This window comes from Peromyscus leucopus, chromosome 3 (assembly GCF_004664715.2).
Source record: "Peromyscus leucopus breed LL Stock chromosome 3, UCI_PerLeu_2.1, whole genome shotgun sequence".
In the NCBI taxonomy this organism is placed as follows: domain Eukaryota; kingdom Metazoa; phylum Chordata; class Mammalia; order Rodentia; family Cricetidae; genus Peromyscus; species Peromyscus leucopus.
In genome coordinates, this window is record NC_051065.1 from 64336921 (window position 1) to 64357701 (window position 20781).

General features: G+C 49.5%; 1 protein-coding gene across 4 annotated transcripts in view; it reads left to right on the forward strand.

The window, feature by feature from the left end:
- Positions 1–20781, forward strand: part of Dpp6 (dipeptidyl peptidase like 6) — an 876452-nt gene that overhangs the window by 813018 nt on the left and 42653 nt on the right. For all 4 annotated transcript variants that reach the window (XM_037204345.1, XM_037204347.1, XM_037204344.1 and 1 more), the window contains exons 13-16: positions 1191–1298; positions 3229–3320; positions 4593–4640; positions 6433–6551. In XM_037204345.1, coding sequence (XP_037060240.1) covers positions 1191–1298; positions 3229–3320; positions 4593–4640; positions 6433–6551 — 367 coding nt within the window. The remainder of the gene's footprint in view (positions 1–1190; positions 1299–3228; positions 3321–4592; positions 4641–6432; positions 6552–20781) is intronic.

The following is a 20781-nucleotide window of genomic DNA, read 5'->3' on the forward strand; positions in this document are numbered from 1 at the left end:
TGAAGAGCCGTAAGTACCTGCCTGGTCAGCTGTTGGGGTGCCAGGAATAGAGCATGGTAACAGGATACCCCTCAAGTCTTATCCAGTTGGTAGCCCTGACTCCAGGGTTGATTTCAGAGGGAAGTGACTGTTGTTCAGACGGATGCACCATCTAGCACCTGCCTCTTCGGGATGTCCCTAGTGAGAGCTGGGTCCATAAGGGCTCTTTCTGCTGTCTGCATTTTAAAATAGATACAACTGGTCCATTTGACTGCCTCCTCAATGGGTGAATCAGTGTGAGAGATTTTATTAAAGAAAAGAATAGAAGACAGGATTAGAAGAGGGAAAAGTGCGGTCTGTGACTATTCTCCCCAGCTGCCTTTGGGCTGGTGTATGATGAAAGTCAGTACAGCAGCTTTGCATGCTCACGGCTTTCACAGCAGCTCTTGAAGTCCAATGTGTCCCTGGGCCTGGTTCCCACTCATGAGGTGTGTTTGATGTGTGCACAAGCCCATTTCTTCACTGATCTTTGCATACTGTGTGTAACAGTGTTATCTACCTCTGCCCTTGGGATATGTATTTGCAACTGTGTGTGTGTGTGTGTGTGTGTGTGTGTGTGTGTGTGTGTGTGTGTGTGTGTGTGAAAGAGAGAGAGAGAGAGAGAGAGAGAGAGAGAGAGAGATACATGTACATGTTTGTGTAGTATGCACAAACATATATGTGTATGTGCATGTGGAGGCCAGAGGCTGACATCAGGTATCTTCCTCAGATGCTCTCAACCTTATTTTTTAAGATAGGATCCCTTCCCTGATCCTGGAGCTGACCAAGTGCATTAGGCTGACTGGCCAATAAACTCAGGGGATCCACCTGTCTCTGCTCCACAGCACTAGGGTTACAGACCCTTGCTGCCACTCCCTGCTTTTCACATGGTTCTGGGGATCTGAACCCAGGTCCTCATGCTTGCACGGCTGAGCCGTCTCCAGCCCTAGTCTGCGAATTTAGGTGCCCCTTTCTCCCTCTGCGTTTAGAAAACCAAAGATCTGACTCTCTAGTCCCAAAGAGAGTGGAGGTCCCACACAGACCCCCAGACCCCCACAGCTCCCTCTGTCATTAGAAATCACACGTGGAGTACCTGAGGGCGCCCTCTCCCCACTCACCCTTCATGCTCCCACACAGGTTTGTGTTGATGGGCTTATCACCTTTGTCCACAGAACGAAGAGCCTGTGTTCTCCAAGGATGGCCGGAAGTTTTTCTTTGTCAGAGCGATCCCGCAAGGGGGACGGGGGAAATTCTACCACATCACCGTGTCGTCATCCCAGGTAAGACCCCCTGCTTTCTGCGCTGCTGTACTATTGGGGTCCTGCCCTCAGGGGGAGCACACTCACCCTTCCCAGGACCTCAAGGAGCCTCGGGAGGTTGATGTTCACGGATGGATTCCAAGGGTGAGGGAAGCATGGCGTTTGTCTAAGTGCAGAGGCTCTGAGAGGGGCAGTGACTGGAGTCTAAATTTTCTACTGATACTCAAGAACATGAACATGGAATATGACACAACTAGCAACAGCAGATGGATACAGGAACTCACTAGTAGGTAGCAATGAGGAGTCAAGATGACTGCTGAGTACCTGTCTGTCCGTCCTGACACTTTCCCTTCCCTCAAGACCACCTTCAGCTCCAAGTCTTTTATGATTCTCCCTCTAACCCCAGTACTGCCTCTACCCTGAGCCAGAGGCATATCTGACCTTAATGATAGCGTCGCTGCCACTCGGATTCACCTGTTCTTGTCAGGCAGCTTAGGATAGGTGTTGCTGAGCAGGAAAGTGGATATCTGGTGAATGCCTGTCTGCATGCACTGTCGCCGCTGCCGGAAGAGCTGCCTGGACACTGAGTTTTGAGACCTCTATCCCCAAAGAGATGATGGGAGGGACCAGCATGTGCTTGGCACTCTGTGTCACCAACCCCATCCTCTGTGTGCTGGTTTTATTTTAAAGCTGACTGAGGTGACCAAGAATGAGGGCAAGTGTATAGAATGTAATTGGGAAGAAGGCTGTTCGGAAACACTGTGGGTAGGAAGTGGGAGGCGCATGTATGTGGTGTGGACCCAGAAGAAAGGCCACAGGGCCATCCCCTCAAGGAATATCTGGAAGGGAGGAGAGAAGGGCCCAGAAATGCCTTGGGTGGGAATGATGGCTACTCCCAGCTTAGGCAGGCATTTCTGTTTTCTAGCCTCTCAATCACATAACTTACAGGATATCCAAAACTTCATTTGTTTCGTTTACATTCTCACTGGGGCTGTTTCAAGCAAGATTTAATTTTTTTTTTTTTGATGTTTGCATTCAGCCCCAGTTTCTAAATTGTTGCAGATGATCAGAAATTGCTGAGAACCCCTTTGCATCCATCAGAAAGTGGTTCCCACCTTGCTCTAGACACCCACACTCTTGTTCTGGCCTCTGCTTCCAAGCTGAGGACTGCCTGAGGCTGCACTGCCTTCCTGAATCCACATCTACACTCAGGTACACACACACACACACACACACACACACACACACACACACACGCACACACGCGCGCACACACACGTACAGCCTGCTCCTAGGTCAGCAGTCCCAAGTATTGGCCTCCATCACCTGAGTTAGGCTCCATCCCCTCCACACTGGCTCCCCAGAGCATATACCATTCAGAACAGCCACACACAGCTGCACCTCAGCATCCCGGCTGAAAATTCAAATGCTGCTTGCACCTGGAGCTATGATGGCAGGTCCTGTGTGACTACAGTACAGGGCTCTGGGAGACACTTGAGAAGTATGCTAGCTGAGCAGAAGTCACAGTCTGTCCCTGTGGCACCTGGACCCTGGGAAGAAATACAGAGACAGCCAGAAGAACTACACTGAGTTCCTTCCTCCCAACTCCTTCCTGATTTTGCCTGATTTTATCCTTTCCCCTACACACTCTCTTTGCTCCATCCTGGGTCCTAACACAAACATTAAATTTACAAGTGCATTGGCCTTAGGTATGTATCTGTAGAATGTGGGATGAGGTACCAGGAACAAGCCCTACAGAGGGGCCATGTGATACTGCCATCAGTGACGTTCAGGTCAGGGAGTGAGCATCACAGAGATTGCTGAATTCAAGCCAGGCCACACCGAAGAGAAGCAGGAAGGGGTGGATATGGACCCATTTTGACAGGCTCCAGAATGAGGCACCAAAGCTGGAGCCCAGTGTCTCCTACCTGACATCTTGTCTGTATTTCAGCCCAACAGCAGCAATGACAACATCCAGTCCATCACCTCCGGGGACTGGGATGTGACCAAGATCCTGTCCTATGATGAGAAGCGGAATAAGATGTAAGTTAGAACCAGGGGCTGGGTCCCAGGAGCTGTCTCTTACTGCTAGCAGATCCACTTGTTTTTAGTCAAATATACTGGAAGAGGGAGAACCCAGCTCAGGAGGCCTCCTCTGCCCTTGTAGATCATAGCACTCACCCCTGGCTTCATGGTGAGCCCAGATACTGACTCAGCCAACTTCCAAAGCTACAAGGCATCATGACAGAGGGAAGCTTCCACAGACCAGTGAGGCGACATGGATCACAGAGATTGTTGCTCTGTAACAGCTGTTTTACTGAGTCTCCGTAGACTGGGGCACAGGCTGAGGGCATCCCCAGCACGATCTCACTAATACTATGGTTATATGTTAGGATAGGTATGCTTGCCCATTTAAAGACAAACTAAAACATGTGCTGGGAAGACGGTTCCATTGTTAAAGTACTCACTGTGCAAGCATAAGGACCTGAGTTCAGTCCCCGGGACCCCCATCAAATGCCGGGCATGGTGGCATGTGCTTGTAACCCCAGTGCTGGGGAAGTGGGGCCCTGGAGCTTTCTGGTCAACAAGTCTCGTCTAATCAGTGAGCCAATGAGAGATCCTGTCTCAGAAGAAACCAGATGGATGGCTCCTGAAGAATGATCCCCAAGGTCAGCCTGTGGCCTCTACAGGCAAGTGCACACATGTGCGCCTGTGTACACATACACCTGCATACACACAAGCAGGCACCTATGTGCACATGCACACATGAAATAAAAATAAATACCAAGATGCAAAAAAGTTAAGTTGCTTTCTCTGGATTGTTCAGTGGCTAACGGGGTAGCCAGATTTCACTGTATAGGAGTCCAGGCCCAGCCCTGCACCTGATGCTGCTCTGCCTCACTGCTCACCCAGGGGGCACTCTCAGGCTTAGGAGAAAACCAGCAGACCAGGTTTTATGGGATCATATAAAGTCTCCTCTAGTCCTTGTCCATCAGGAGTTTACTAATCTGTAAGCAGACCCACATGTTCACATCTAGGTGTATACTGCCACTGCCCTCACTGCTGCATCAGGACCAAGAGCTCTGGGGCCAGGATGGGCGCAGGAGATACCTGATGCTGACAATGTGTCCCTCTGCCTATAGCACCTGACCTTCCCCTGCTGTGGTCATGAGTGTGGCCAGACCTAACATGAGCATTGCTCGTTCTATAGGCCACGGTCCCTGAGAGGCACTGTGAAGATGCTAGGGTGGGGCTGGTGGCCTGCAAATGTGCCCTGGGGCGAGCTAACCATGTATGCCTTCCCCATCTCCACAGCTATTTCCTGAGCACGGAGGACCTGCCACGGAGACGACAACTTTACAGGTAACTGAGTCCCAGGCCAGCGGGGGCCTCCTGGCCTCACAGGATCACAGCTCCGCGGCAGATGGGAGGCAACAAGGGCAGCTGAGTACCTAGAAAGCCGTGGAGAGTAAAAAGTGCAGAAGCCACCAGACCCAAGGCCTCAAGTCTTGTTCCTGCTTTGGCCAAATTGGTACACACACACACACACACACACACACACACACACACACACACACACACACACTTCTTTTCTCCTCTTGAAGAACTCCGCCTGTCTTGCTCCTATAGTCAAGTGTTACCTTGGCAGACCGCCCTCATCTGTGTGTTTTGAGGACAGCTGCATCTGGTTTGGGAATGGACCAGTGACTGAGTGGAGAGGAGGCTGGCTTTGCCAGGTCCCTTCAAGCTGCATGCTGGCTGGCTGTGTGAGGTCATGGCCCAAGTTCCATGACCTCAAATAATGTATGAAATGAGTGGACATGCTAGGAACCCAGCAAGGGACCAGATCTAAAACCACCCTTTCAGCAGTTCATCCTGTTAACGACCCCTTACTGGGGTCACGTGAGAGGGCTTTGTTCTGAGGTAAACTTGGTTCCTACAAATCTAGAGGAAAGGAGGAACGGTGGATGTTTCCAGACACTTCTAACTAGCTGCAGCTGGCTGCTCCCTGAGTATACAGTGGCCACTGGAAGTGGGCTTGGGCAGTGTGGACCAGAGCAGCTAGAGAAGCCCCCAGCACACAGAGGTCTCCCCTCCAGCCAGTGGACTCCATGCTGAGTACAAGGCTGCCAGGAGTGGGAAGGGCCCTGCTATCACGGACCTGCTTCTCTCTGCAGACTGTTTACCACTACAGGCTTCCATCATGAACACCAGGCTACCCAGTGTATAAAAAGCAGGAAGGCAGCAGGTGCCCCTCCCCTGTAACCCGTAGCCTCTCTCTCCCATGACATCTTCATTCTCAGGAAGAAAAGCTCCACGCTGGGAGCTATGCTCAGAGAGGCACTTTCCCAGTGCCATGTGAAGACAGCAACTTCCTGATCTAGATTAAACCTGACCAAGGTGGTCCCAGGTGGCGTCTTCAGTCGGTGTCTCTCACTCCCCTCATCCTCAAGCAAGAAGCAGCATCACCAGCCTTCTGCTGTCAGGAGAACTGGGCTCTGGAAGCATTCGAAACTAGTTCCTTGACATTCCCAGAGCTCCTTCCTATTGCACTTGGCACTCAATGAATGTAGAACTCTCTCCACTGTTCCCAGATGGCCAATCGCCTGTTCAGAGAGTCACTCACATGGGTAGAAAGTTCCCTGTGATCATGCCCATGACCACTGTAGACACCCATGATTATTCAAAGTGATGGCACCCGAGTCTTCATTAGGTATTAGTGCCCACAATACCACCAGGTGAAGGTACCCATGACAGCACCAGCTGACAGTAACTGTGACCCCCACCAGATGATGAATGGTAACCATGACCATGTGATAGTACCCATGACCAGGCTGGGCAATGGCATCCCTAAATGCAGTCTCCACACCTTGGTCACACCTAGCCTGCAGTTTTACTGATGGTCAGACAGCTGCCATCCAGGACTGGAAGAACTGAGAGGTCTCCAGAGTCTGGAGGAAGTATGGGTTAGGGAGGCTTCTAGGGAGTGGAGTTAAGTACCGAAGAGAGTGTTGATGGGAGTGGAGCTTAAGGGGTTGGCCGCAGGAGTGACGGGGTCGTCTCAGAGGAGAGGTCCCTGCTGGGGAGTTCAGGGCTGGATGTCTGTGATCACTCCTTCCCTGCCGCTGTTCTCACCGGCTCTTTGCTCCTCCAGTGCCAACACAGTGGATGACTTCAACAGGCAGTGCCTGTCCTGCGACCTCGTAGAGAACTGCACCTACTTCAGTGCCTCCTTCAGCCACAGCATGGACTACTTCCTGCTCAAGTGTGAAGGTGAGTGGCTGCCACCCCGCACCTGTCTCGGGTGGATGCTGAGGTCTGCGGGCCGGGGCACAGACAGGACAAAATGGGTATGATGGGAACATGGCGGACCGCAGGATCGGGGACACTACTCATGACTGCGTTCACCGCATCTTCTTGCAAAGACTAAAGCTCATGGGGGCAGGGAGGTCTCTGTGTTGACCTATATCTCACCTCCCATTGTCCATAAAAGAACAGTAGGCTGTGAGCTACTTGGGGTACCTAGCACATAACTGTGCCTGTGCTGTCTTTAAAAACGACAAAACAATCCCAAGATTCAATTTTCCAGTATCGAGGATTGGGGTTATAACAGCCACAGAAATACAAAATACAAGTTCTTAGGGCCCAACTCGTTGATCCCAAGCACACAAGTGGTCTTTACATGTGAGTGTGTGTGTGTGTGTGTGTGTGTGTGTGTGTGTGTGTGTACCCATGTGCACATGTGTGCTGTGGTGCACAGGTTGCGGTCAGAGGATAACTTTTAGGAGTCGATTCTCTCCTTCCACCACGTGAGTTCTAGGACTAGAACTCAGGTTGTCAGGCTAATGGCAAGCACCTTTATCCGCTGAGCGTTCTCGCGGGCCCGTGTGCAAGAGTTTGTATCACGCCAACCAGAACACTGAACCAGTGGATGCAGAAAATGTCTTTGCGTGTTGTTCTTGTCTGTTGAAAAGATTGAGCCCATTAGAAGATAAGCAATCAATATGGTCCTATGCAAAGAAGTCTCAGAAAACTAGACCTACTGAGATCCCCTCAAGAGAAGGAACCTGTGCTAATGGAGGGGGCTGAGATGAAGAGCAGGCCCCTCTCTGGCTAAAATGATAGTCCTGGCAGTCATAGGTAGAGGGGGTGATTTTGTATGGCGGTGTCTTAGGAGCCTGCTGGCTCCTGCAGAGCTCAGAAACATACTCTCTTGACTGATGTCACCTAAAACCCTGAAAAGCTGAGGCCCCCTACATTCTTCCAAGATGAAGGTGATCCTGGTACAGGCTTTCTAAAACACATTAGTGCCCCGAAGCTTCCTGTGCCAAGCCCCCAACTCCTGTGCTTCTCGGACAGGTGCCTACAATAGGAACTCAGTTTCCCATCTCTGTTGGTGACTAAGGGTATCCAGACCGTGGCACTACAATATGTGATATCACTTTCTAGACCTGAACAAGTTCAGGTCCATTTGGGGGGGAATCAATGCCCACCTCATGAGTTTGTCCCCTATGGGATTCCATAACCTGTTACCACAGGCAAATGAGTGGAACTAGAAAAAAAAAATCATCTCAAGTGAGGTAACCCAGAAAGAGAAATATGATATTAATTCACTTGTGTGTGGACATTAGCTGTTAAGTCAGTGATAACCAGGCTACAATCTGGCCCATAGGCAAATGGCAGTTTATAAACATAAAAGGGGAAACCGCATGTTAGGATGAAGTGTTTAATTTTAATTGGGCATGTTAATTAGGTGACCCAAAGGGGGTTTGGGTTGCTGGATTTCAATACTTTGATAGCTAGACCTTGGTGGTCAGCCTTAGGAGGAGGAAGTAGCCAAATAAGGGAATAGATCTTGGTGTTAGATATAGAGTAAGGGACCAAAGGGTACAAATAGATTACATTAAGAAAAAGAAATAGGCTGGGTGGTGGTGGTGCATGCCCTTAATCCCAGTGTTCCAGAGGCAGAGGCAGGAGGATCTCTGAGTTCGAGGCCAGCTTGGTCTACAGAGCAAGTTTCAAAAATAAGGTGGAAAGTAATTGAGAATGGCCACCCGTGTCAACCTCTGGCTTCCAATTATGCAATATGCCCATACACATGAGCACAACACACATTCTAATAATAATAATAATAATAATAATAATAATAGTTAGTAAGCAAAAATAATAAAACAGGGATCAGGAGACCAGCCCCTGAGAGAAGCTGCTGACTGTAGGGCTGAAAAAAATGAGTGGGATTCTAGGCCAAGTATAGGCTCAGTGAAAACAAATGTCATGAGGGATTGATTTGTGATGTCTGCCGCATACCATAATGAGGGAGGAGATGGCAGCCACATGGCATGTGTCTATCACATTTGAGGTGATCATCCCTTGAGAACAAATGGATACTTCCTTTAAAAAATGGAAGCTTCGCATTCCAGTTCATCTGGGATAGCAGCCGGGAGCTGTGCCCTCACCCACTCATTCCCACTGCGAGGCAGGCCATGCTTACAGACTGAAACCCTTAAGGCATCGTGGTCCCTTGAGATAAGAAAGCAGCATGCCATGAAGAGGCAGACAGAACTAGGCATGATGAGCCTAAGCATCCCCTGAGGGTTTCTGACTATGGTCGCTTCTGTCTGTCACTCAGCTTTTGGATCAGGCAGCAGACATCACTAGCTTCCTCCAGAGTGGCTCAGGATGTTGCACTTGGGATATCGAATGGTCCCAAAGGTCCTATACTAAAGGCTTGCTTAGCACCCTGTAGAGCTGTGGGGAGGTGGACCTTTAGGGGTGTGGACTAAAGGAAGAAGTTAGGCCATTGGGGGAATGCCCTTGAAAAGGGACACTAGAGCCCTGGTACCTCCCTTTCACTTCCTCCGCTGCTGTGAGGAGGCAACAAGCTGTGATCTGCCACATTTCTACCCTGAGGCTCGGGCTCCCTGTAGGCTGTAACACAAGGGAGCCCAGCGGCCGTGAACTGAAATCTGGAGCCATGACCCAAAATCAACCTTTCTTCTTTATAGGTGGGTTTTCTCAGGAGTTTTGCCACAGCAGCCAGCATCCTGCTCTGTGCTAAATCAGCAATGTAAGCAGGAATACCCGAGCATTTGCTAATAACTCACGAGTAGCCCCGGAGCTGGAAAATAATAGGTAACCTGCATCTTCACTGATAAAGGTGTACCATTATCTTCAGACATGTACAAGGCGATCAGCTCCCAGAAGCAGGATTAAAAAAGAAATGGTTGGGATGGCAAAAATGGCTCCCTAGGCAAAGGCCCTTGCCATCAAGCCTGAGAACTGAGTTCTGTCCCTGGAATGCAGATATATGATTGGTGGAAAGAGAGAACCAACCCCAGCCTTCCTCCAACTTCCACATACATGCTGTGACATGCATGTACCCACACACATACACACACTGAAGCTTTGTTAAGAAATCACTCGATCAGCCGGGCGGTGGTGGCGCACGCCTTTAATCCCAGCACTCAGGAGGCAGAGGCAGGCGGATCTCTGTGAGTTCGAGGCCAGCCTGGTCTCCAAAGTGAGTTCCAGGAAAGGCGCAAAGCTACACAGAGAAACCCTGTCTCGAAAAACCAAAAAATGAAAGAAATAAATCACTCGATCAACATGAATGGTTTGGTTCTGTAAGCCACTTTGTCCTCTGGATGGCTCCCACACTGAGTTTCTGAGGCATTAACCTTGGCTGCCCTTTTTAATTTCGAATTTGTCCAAGTGGATGTTTAAAACCAGGCTTGAGGCTCCTTGGAGCATTGATAGTGGGTTTGTGAGAACATCTGCTCACTCTCTCAAACATTTGGAGCAATTCCCTTTGAGCCTGTGTATACCAAGAGTAGGGAGGGGAATCCTGAGGCAGGCTGTGTCCTCAGTGGAAGATCGATGAATAGTTCAGATTATCTCCCTCATCCATAATGGAAGCCCAGCCCCCAGTGACATACCCAACAAGACCATTATACTCCTTCGTGACCATGAAGCAGATGTTTCCCGTGGTAAAGAAACTATTCAGCATCCCACTGGCGCCCTCCCCGTTACTGGACCAGTGTGATGTACTGGCCCTTGGTGACTGTATACCTCCCTCCCTGCAAGATGAGAGGGTGTCTGCATGTGTCACCTGAAACGTCCATTTAAAGCAGTGGCATTCTGTCTGGCAGGAGCACCTTTAAAATATGTCCATTCCTCTCCTTTCTGGAATGCTTGGTGTGGTAAGAAAGGCTTTCTTACTGCCATTCACTTTGCCTGTGGGATCTCTGCCAACTTTGCTTCTGGTTGGAATGACTACCGTGTGCTTCACATTATGTATTTCTATGCAAGATGACTTCCCCGGAGCAATGTTTCCATTTTCTGGATATTTACAGAAGGAATATAGAAATGGAAGGTAAATAGTATCACTGAACCACTGGGGAGGGGGGACACAAATCACGAGTGGATTTTGGTGGTGAATATGAGTAAGTAACACAAAACGAGAAAGCCACTGCCAGGTATACCTGGCACCCTTGGTGAAAGGGGTGACTGTGAGAGAGCAGCGTAGTTGACTTTCAGAATTTGAATTCTGAAACACCAGACAGGGTAGAGGTGGCCAAGGCCAGGAGCTAGAGCTGACCGTGAGTCGTGGGGCTAGGAGTTTTTCCAAGCCCCCACCTCCCACAGTGCTCACTCACATCAGGAGACCTGGTTGTGGAGCCTTTAGAGTGGACAGTGAGCCCAAGCAGAAGGGAGCTGTGTTCAGGCTACCTCACCTCTGAGTGACAGGCCACCTCATCACCTCCACCCCAGGGCGCTGACGCCAGCATCTGCAGGAACCAGCGTGAGGACACAAACACCCGGACATGAGAGTGCCCAGGACCAGCAATGCTTATGAGAAGTGGGGTGCAAGGCCTCATTAGCATGAGGGAAGGGTGCCCTGGGGAGAGGAGTTGAAGTCCATCCCCACCACCTGCAGGAAGGCTGACTGCAGCCACCCCCAGATCCAGAAGGTGCCACCTTGCAGACCAGAAAGCAAGCACTGGAAAGGAAGTAACCAGCTGCTGGCCTAACAGCTTTACTGAAGTGACTGTTTGAAGTTCAAAAGCAGCAGTGAACAGACTGACTAGGCAGTGATTGCTTACCAGTTTCCTGGGGAAACCCTGGGTATTGCTGGATGTTGCTAAATGTGCATCAGTAAAAGCCTGCACTGTAGCCCAGGGAAATCTCAAACTCATGATCCTCCTGCCTCAGCCTCCCGAGTGCTAAGAATCACAGATTTCACTACACTGGAAGATGTCTGTATGAGACCTTCCTTCGCCCCATAAAGTCTTCTCCTTTGGGAAGAATAAGAACCAGAGCATCACCAAGGACCATAGAGAAGGCAACTTGTGGGTTTCCAAAGGCTCAACAAAGTTGAGAATTCCAAGAAAAGGAGAGCTGAGGCACAAGATTCAAGAAATGTAAAGTGTTTGTAGAGACTAGGAGAAGACAAGGCAGAGAATGAGCCAAGAGTTGATAGGGAAATGCCCAGGCACAGAAAGAAAGAGAGAGAGAGAGAGAAGGCCTACTGGGCATGGCTAGGAGAACAGTGGAGCTGGGCATGGTGGTGCTGCCTGGGATCCCAGCACTTAGATCAGGAGCTCCAGGGCGACTTCAGGTGTGTGAAGAATCTGAGGCCAACCTAGACCCATCTCACTGATCTTGGAAGATAAGCAGGCCTGGGCTCTGCTTGGTACTTGGAGGGGACAACCCTGTATCACAAAAACAGAGAGAGAGAGAGAGAGAGAGAGAGAGAGAGAGAGAGAGAGAGAGAGAGAGAGATCATTCAGAAGTTTAAAAAGTCGCTTGTTGTGGTCCTCAACAAGGACCTGGATTTGGTCACTAGCACCCACATCAAGGCTCACAACCATCCATAACTCCAGTTTCCAGGGCATCTGATGACCTCTTCTAAACTCCACAGGCATGAGGCTTGCACATGGTGCGCATACATACATATGTACAGGCAAAACACTCATAAATACATAATAAATTTTTGGTGGATAGAAAATGTCTGACTTATCAATTAGGGCTTGGTGGTAAAAACCATAGCCTTTTATTAACCAGCTTCAGCATTCATGAAATTCAAGCCAAACTACAACAGTGCTTCTGTCCCCAGTCATCGCTGGACGCAGTGCCTGGAGACATGGTAATGCCTGTAACCCTTTGTCATCCTCACTGTCACATAAAACCTCTGAGACATAACTCTTGAATCTCCTCAACCACGGTGTCTATCTCCATCCTCGGGGCTCTGGAAGCATTTTCTGCCCCCAGAGGCAGGACCTGTCTCACGGGCCTCTACCCAGCAGCCTTTCAGTAGACTGTATACATTCAGGTTGCCATAACAAAATACTGTAAACCAGGTGGCTTCTGGTGCTCTCAAGCTTTGGAGGCTGAATGTCCAACATCAAGGCAGAATGAGTACTGTAGCTAGAGTTTTCCTGCCTTGCCCACAGTCAGGACAAATCTCTGTGACCCGCCAGTCCCACAGCCGCTCAGACCCAAACAAGTAAACACAGAGGCTTATATTGCTTACAAACTGTATGGCCGTGGCAGGCTTCTTGCTAACTGTTCTTATATCTTCACTTAACCCATTTTTATAAATCTATACCTTGCCTCGTGGCTGGTGGCTTACCGGCATCTTTACATGTTGCTTGTCCTGGCGGTGGCTGCAGTGTCTCTCCCTCCTTCTTCCTGTTTCCCCAATTCTCCTCTCTCTTTGTCCCGCCTATACTTCCTGCCTGGTCACTGGCCATCAGTGTTTTATTTATATAGAGTGATATCCACAGCAGAGTACTTGGTAAGAGTTGGCTCACAACCTGATCACCTCCCCAAAGATTCTTCCCCTAATGCCATCACCTTTGGGGGAGAGGGGAGACTCTAATGCTTCTCTTTTTTGAGCGTACATCAATGTTCAATCAGTGCCTCATCATGGAATGGTGAAATAAGTGGAATATTTGTTGACTTGATTCCAGAACATGACAGGATTCCATTGATGTACCCAAGACTGTGTCAGCCCCTTGTAGACACAGGAGACATGCACGTCTTCATCTCTGCTGATAGACACCCACTTGGCACCTCTTGAGGCACAACTCGCTCTCTCTACCCTTCACCCTGATTCACTTTCCTCCTCAGCATGTCCCTCCCAACCTAGATACTTCTGTTAGTGTTTTTGAACATCCATCTTGCATTTATGCATAGCCTTGGTGTATGTAAGGTCTCATTGCATCTATGGCTTTAATCCAGCATTTAGAGCCACAGCCTGTGCACTAGAACACTCTGTCGGTGGATTTCTGGGTGACAGGAAACAGTATAGTCCTAGTTCAATGTCACAGTTGTAGGGGGCTGGAAGATGGCCTACTGGATAAGAGCATGTACGGCTCTTGCCAGAAGACCCAAATTCAGTTCCCAGCACTCATGTTGAGTGGCTCACAATCACCTGTAACTGCAGATCCTTGGTATCTGACGCCTTCTTCTGGCTTCCAAGGGAATTGCACTCAAGTACACATACACACCCACACATAGACACACACAATTAAAAATAAATATAAAATCTTTAAAATCACAATTGTACCCTAGAACTTCCTAGAAGCAAAGCCAATTCACTGCCACTGAGAAGGGGGGAGTACTATAAAATCTGCCCCTCACAATGTAAGATGATAAAATGGTCTATGAAATTTAATTATTATTATTCATGAAAGCACACTTACAAGATGTATAATTATGGACCTTGTTCTGAGTGAGTCATCCAAGTGTCTGTAGGCCTCTGGGCATGCTTGGACACTGTTGCTGATCCTGGCTTGTGGATCCAGTTTTGGAGAATTACTTTCCACTCAACATGATGAGGCACTGAGAACTGTGCCATCACTATGTGTCGCTATATAGTAAGTGACATGCATGTGGTGAGTGCCGATCTGCTAGGCTCCTGTACCTGATATACCAGGGCTCATCACCAGAAGCCAGAAGCAGATGCCAGTGACAGGAATTCTTTGGAGGGTCCTTTCTGGACTTCTTTGGATGGCCCAGAATCCTTGCCATGCAGGAACCTGTGATGACCTCTTCAACAACTGCCTCTATAGGGCCCCGGAGGGGCCATCTCAAGATCCACACAGGTTCTTCCTCCAGGCATCGATGCTTCTGGTCTCAAGCTTCAATGTTTGTTTTAATCATGAAAAGCTAAATGCACCCAGAGATCCTAAAATAGATTCTGAGTATTGTCCAAAACCTGTCCATCTATGAGTTCAAATTTATCAGGTAAATTTCACTGAACTGTGTGTTTTGCAGACTTGACCACTGCCAGGCACCCAAGACAATGCCAAGTTCATCTTCCTCTATTGTTGTGGTGGTTACTCTTAGTGGCTGACCTGACAAAATCTAGGGTCACCTGGGATATGGGCCTTCAGGCATGTCTGTGAGACTGTTCATGGGGGGCTATCTTGGTTACATTAATTGATATGGGAAAAACCCACCCACTGTGGGTGGCACCATCCCCTGGCTGGGATTCTGGACTGTGCAAATAGAGAGAGGGAGCTGAGCAGCAGCTCAGGCATCCATTGCTCTCTCTTCCTGACTGTGGATGTGATGGGACACCAGCTCCTTCAAGTTCCCGCCACTGTTGACATCCCACTTGAGGCAGAATAAGCCGTTTTCCCTTAAGTTGCAGTCGTCTGGATGTTGTATCTTAGCAACAGGAAAAGACACTGGGGCAGTGATGACTTAGAAAGTCCACCTTCGTGATGTGGATGAGGAGGCAATGCTCCCAGACCAAAGAGCTTTCGTCCCAGCAAACATCTCTTCACAGCAATAGAAACCCTGACTAAGACAGCATGGGATGATGAAATTACAGTTCTGCTCTTCCTTCTTTTTATCCTCCCCTCCCTTGCCTTCATCTCCTCTTCTTCTCTTTTCTCTCCATCCCTCCCCTGCCTCCCCTTGTTTTTCTTCCCCTCATTTCCCCTGGATTCTCCTAGTTGAGTTCTAAAGCCTTTGCTGGGCAGGGACAGAGTCGGCAAGCTCACAGAACAGCCCAGCATGGAATGGCTGGTCCATCCCGGTGATAAGGATATCCATCCACCTCTGGGTGCCACTAGGGTGGGAGTCAGGCCTGGGTGTGAGGAGATGATATCTCACAGGGAAGACTGTGGCGTGGAGCCAGCATGATGGGGAGGTGGGGGTATGGAAACTATTGTACCTATGTCACCCCACCCCTTCTAATCCCTTTTTGAAATAAAGTCCCACTACGTAGCCCTGGCAGCCCTGGAACTCACTATGTAGACCAGGCTGGCCTCCAACTCATATAGTTTGAGATCCACCTGCCTCTGCCTCCCAAATGCTGTGATTAAAGGCATGTGCCACCACACACAGCTGAAAGTGTTTTCATTCAAGGAGTGGATTCAGTGAGAATGTTAGCAATAATGAGAGCACACACAGCTGAAAGTGTTTTCATTCAAGGAGTGGATTCAGTGAGCTAGAATGTTAGCAATAATGAGAGCAAAGTTTCTTCATAAAGGTTGAAAAAAATGAGGTCATAGAAGAATGCTACAATGAGATCCTAGTTGGTGCTGAGCTGGGATACTGAGTGGCCATGTGAGACCTGGCTTCTTCAGTGAGCCTTGGCTGTGAAAGTGTTACAGGGACAGTCAACCAAACCCAAACAGAAAGTGATTGCTCCGGCGTGCCCTGTTAACTTTGGTAATTATGTGGTGGTATTGTGAGCATGTAGGGGGGAAGCCTTGCCTGTAGGAAGCACATAGCCCACCATATTTGGGAATGGCCCCATGTGCCATATGGAGATAGCCACATGCGCTGGTAACCCAGGGCCCCTGAGAACTGGACAGGAGTTTTAAAAAGACTGGGCATGATAGCTCATGCTTGTGATCCCAGCACTGGGGTAAAAAGGAGTCTGAGAAGTTAAAGGTCATTCTCTATTACATAGTAAGTTATAGGCTAATCTGGCCTACATGAGACTGTATATAAAAAAAAAAGTAAAAGGCTTCTGTGGTGCTGGGCATTGAACCTAGAACCTTGTGCATGATAGCTCAGCACATGGCCACTGAGATAAATCCCCAAAAAGAGATTCTGAAAGGATGCTGATCCACTGAAGTAAAGCCCTTAAGTCTGCCTGTCTGTCTTATTCTTTCTTTCTTTCTTTTTCTTTCCTTCCTTCCTTCCTTTCTCTCTTTCTTTCTTTCTTTCTTTCTTTCTTTCTTAAGTCTCTTAAGATGAAACTTAGGGCAAAGCCAGTGGATTCTTCCCTATTTAGAACAAGCACAACATTGTGTTGCCTTTTAATCAGGTTTTCCTCTCAATGACAAGAAAGCCTCGGAGGACCTAGGAATCACTGAGTGACCACTGCGTTTCCCTTCTGTGCTTCCCCAAAATCAGAACCTCACAATCCTCTGGTTGCATTGGTTGTTAGCTGACCCCTTGTCCCCCAGTTAAACAGGAACATGGCTATTTGGCCAGCTGACTCAAGATGCTGGCATTTCTTCTCACTGACCTGCTGCATCTCTCTCTTCATTAACACAAATTAAATTCACTTGAAGTAATTGATCGTGTGACCTTGCAAAGGCAAGTGCAATCCAGCTTCCTGAAGGAGTGAGGACCTGCTTGGTGGACCTCTCAGTGGGGTGAGGGGTGGGGCACCTCTGCAGCTGCCATGCTTCCCCTAAGCAGGTCATGACCTTCCCCTCCCTCGGACATCCAGCTTGTTGTGAGAAGCTTCCGTGTGTGGACAGTGAACACAGAGCTGGGATGAGAGGTGACAGGACACCACTGCCTCTGCAGGGCTCGAGGGGGTGAGAGAGGACACTTAAAAAAAAGGCTGGCATTCTGTCCTGTGGGTGCTGTGATGCCCCTATGGGGACCGACAGTAGGGTGCTCTCCTACTGCATCCCACAAACTCTACCAGAGCCAAGATGCTACATGTGCCTCAAGGCTGCTGATACACTTAGGGCTGAATCAACATGTGTGGAATGGCTTGGAAAAGCATCTCTACAAAGCCAGTGCTCACCTTCTTCCTCCCCAGCAGCCAGAACACACACACTCCATTTCACAGATGAAAGAGTGAATCCCATGGCACCAGCGAGTGGGATGAGAGCCAGGTCTTCCCATCCCTGAACATGTCGGAGGTCCACGAGTGCAGGGAGCACAAGCAAGTGTCGTCTCTTGTGCACAGTGGAAACTAATCTTTGCAGAAATCTCTTCCAGACCTCCTTGTGGAAGCCCTGGGTACAGCCTGGACACAAGAGGGCACTGCAGCCCTGCACATCTGTCTTCACAGAAACCTCTCCTGGGGTTTGCATAGTTCCCTATTTGCAAGGGTTTCCCTGTGTAAAGCATCACCACCTGGACTGAATCTGACTCCCTGGGGGCCACAGAGAATGGAACCCTGACTTAGATGAAGCTTTCTGGGGTACCCTCTGTCTGTCAGACATCAGATTTAATGTTAGACACTCGAAGATGAAACACAGAGGGAGACCCTGCCTTCAGGGAGCCCAGAGTCTAGGATAGGAAAAATTGGGGGGCCCTTAAAGAAAGATGGCTGGCTGCAGGTTACCAATGTGTCCCTAGAGACTCAGCTCAGGCCAGGTTCTCTCTCCCTCGTGGTGGGGCTTTGAGGACCTGTGAACAGTTCAGAAGAAGAAGGGAGAAGGTACAGTGTGGCACAGTCTGGGGAAAACCTGCAGCCCTGGTTTTAACTGTCAACTTTACGTAAAGTAGAATCATGTTGAAGAAGAGTCTCCATGGGGGATTGTCTAGACCAGGTTAAACTGTGAGCACATCTGTGAGGGGTTTTCTTAACTGGGTTAATTGTGGTAGGAAGACCACCCTGAATGTGGGCAGTGCCATTTCATGGGCTAGACCCTGGACTGAATAAAAAGGAGAACACATGAGCTGGGTACAAGCATGCATGCAATTTTTCTCTCTACTCTCGACCATGCATGTGACCAGGTGCCTTACAATCCTGCTGCCTTGACTTCCCTGTAATGAGGGTCAGGACTCTGGAACTGTCACTCAAATAATCCCTTTCTTCTTTAAGGTGCTCTTGCCAGGGTATTATTATTATTAAGAGATTTTCTCTTCATTTTACATACCAACCCCAGATTCCCCTCTCCTCCCTCCCCCCAGCCTTCCCTCCCAACCCATCCCCATTCCCACCTCCTCCAAGGCAAGGTCTCCCATGGGGAGTCAGCAGAGCCTGAAACATTCAGTTAAGGCAGGTCCAAGGCCCTTCTCCCCGCACCCAGGCTGTGCAAAGTGTCCCACTATAGGCACTAGGCTCCAAAAAGCTGGCTCATGCACCAGGGATGAGCCACTGCCTGGGGGCCCCCCTAAATAGTTCAAGCTAAATAACTGTCTCGCCTATCCAGAGGGATAGTCCAGGACCATGGGGGCTCCTCAGCTATTGGTCCACAGTTCATGCATTTCCACTAGTTTGGCTAGTTGTCTCTGTACGTTTTCCCATCATGACCTCAATGTCCCTTGCTCGTAGAATCCCTCCTCTCTCTCATCGATTGGACTCCTGGAGCTCGGTCGGCCTGGCGCCTGCTCGCCAGGGTATTTTATCACAGCACCAAGAAACAAAGCTGAGACGATGCTGTGAGCATCTGAGAAGGGACTGGTCAGTGGCAGGCAAGATGGGAGGGAGAGAGGCAGCAGGAGGAAGGTGGCGTGGGCAGGGATGCCATGTGACAGCGAAGGGATGAGAGGGAGGCGTGTGCAAGCCAGGGAGTGCTGGCCAGCCGGAGACCCGCAGTTTCACGACACCGACTTTGTAGGGTTGCAGCCAAGTTTAGCTTTTAATTTTTAAATTCCATTTTGATGTGTTTATTTTGTGTTGGAGGTGTGGGGTGTGGCGGGATGCAGGACGACTTGCAGGAATGGTCCTTTGCTTCTACCGTTTGACTTCCGGGGAATGGACTTGTCTTGTCAAGATTGGCAGCGGGTGCCTTCGCCTGCTAAGCCATCTTGTTGGTCCTGTGGTCAAATTGTTTATGATCTGAGAATCAGAGCAGAGTCTGTTGTTGGTACTGCCGGTGGTGGCGGTTGTGATGGCAGTGACCGTGACATGGCCGCTGCCATCGTGTCCCTGATGGTTTTGATGGTGTGTTCATGAGAAGGATGCTGGTGTTGCTGATGCTGCTGTACTAATGATGCTGTTGTCTCTGTCGCCACACCTCTGACTCAGTATCCCAGAGGCAGCCCTTTGGTCACTCACACACGTTGCCCACAGTGAGGGAAGCCATTTATAGCCACAGTGAGGGAAGACATTTATAGCCATGATGTGGGTGCAGGGAGTTGAACCCAGGTGCTCTGGATGAACAGCAAGTGCTCTTAACCACTGAACCATCTCTTCAGCCCTCAGACCAAAGTTCCTGACAAACAAAGATTTGTGTGGACACAGAATTCTTATTTTCTGTGTGGATGGGCAGTCTTCATGGTCAGTGGAACTGGATGTGGAAAACCTGGTCTAAGATGGACTCTACTAGGCACGGCAGGATGCATGACACACCTTCATGCCAAGGACCATGGGGATATTCAGATGCGCAGGTCTCTGTTAGATCACCAGCATGGTTTCAAAACAGAAAAAATAAGATGGGGAAACTTGCCTGGCCAGGGAAATGTTAGCCTGGACAGGAGGACCCTTGCCTGCCCTCTGTCTCTGTCTGTCTCTGTCTCTGTCTTTGTCTCTCTGTCTCTCTCTGTCTCTCTGTCTCTCTCTCTCTCTCTGAGACATGCCATGCCATGAGCAGAGATGTGCTATGACAGCAAAGGGTTAGGAGGGAACTGTATGCAAGGCAGAGTGTTGGCCACCACCACCAGGATTCCCACGGGCCACTTGGAATACAGTCCTGCTGTGACCTTGGACTCCAGACTTCCAGGCCATGTGCACACTCCCTCTAGGCCCTCCCTAGCCATCTGAAATTCCACTCTGGCTTGAAGTTTGCTGAAAGGACTTCCTTTAAGGCAGCAACATCTCTAAAAACATGTCCCTGGCTCTGCTGAAGGGGCTGACCCTGAGACCTGTCTCCAGCCCTCAGAATCAGCACCCACCTCTCTGCCTCACCAATCCCTGAAAGTTAAGTGCTGCCAGGGGACTTATGACTATGGCCTGTGGGGAAGGAACCAAGAGCTGTCTTCTTGCTTAGACACTGGCTGTCTGGTTTAACAATTCTGATACCAGAACTGCTCTTATGATCTCTCTGAAGTCAGTGGTCCATCTTACAGCTGGAAATGCCTTTGTACCCGCCATCCCATGTGCCTATCAGTGCAGCTGGAGGTGGGCACGGTTTCCACAACTGTGAAGGTGTTGGCATCCCAACAGAGGGCAATGTAATGATAACCTCAGGCACACGGTGACCTCCTAGAAGGCTTCTCTTGAGGCTCCTGAGCCTTTAGCCCTTTTCTGACCCACAAAGTGTGCCAATTTCTTGGCAAGATGCATGACACACCTTCATGCCAAGGACCATGGGGATATTCAGATGCGCAGGTCTCTGTTAGATCA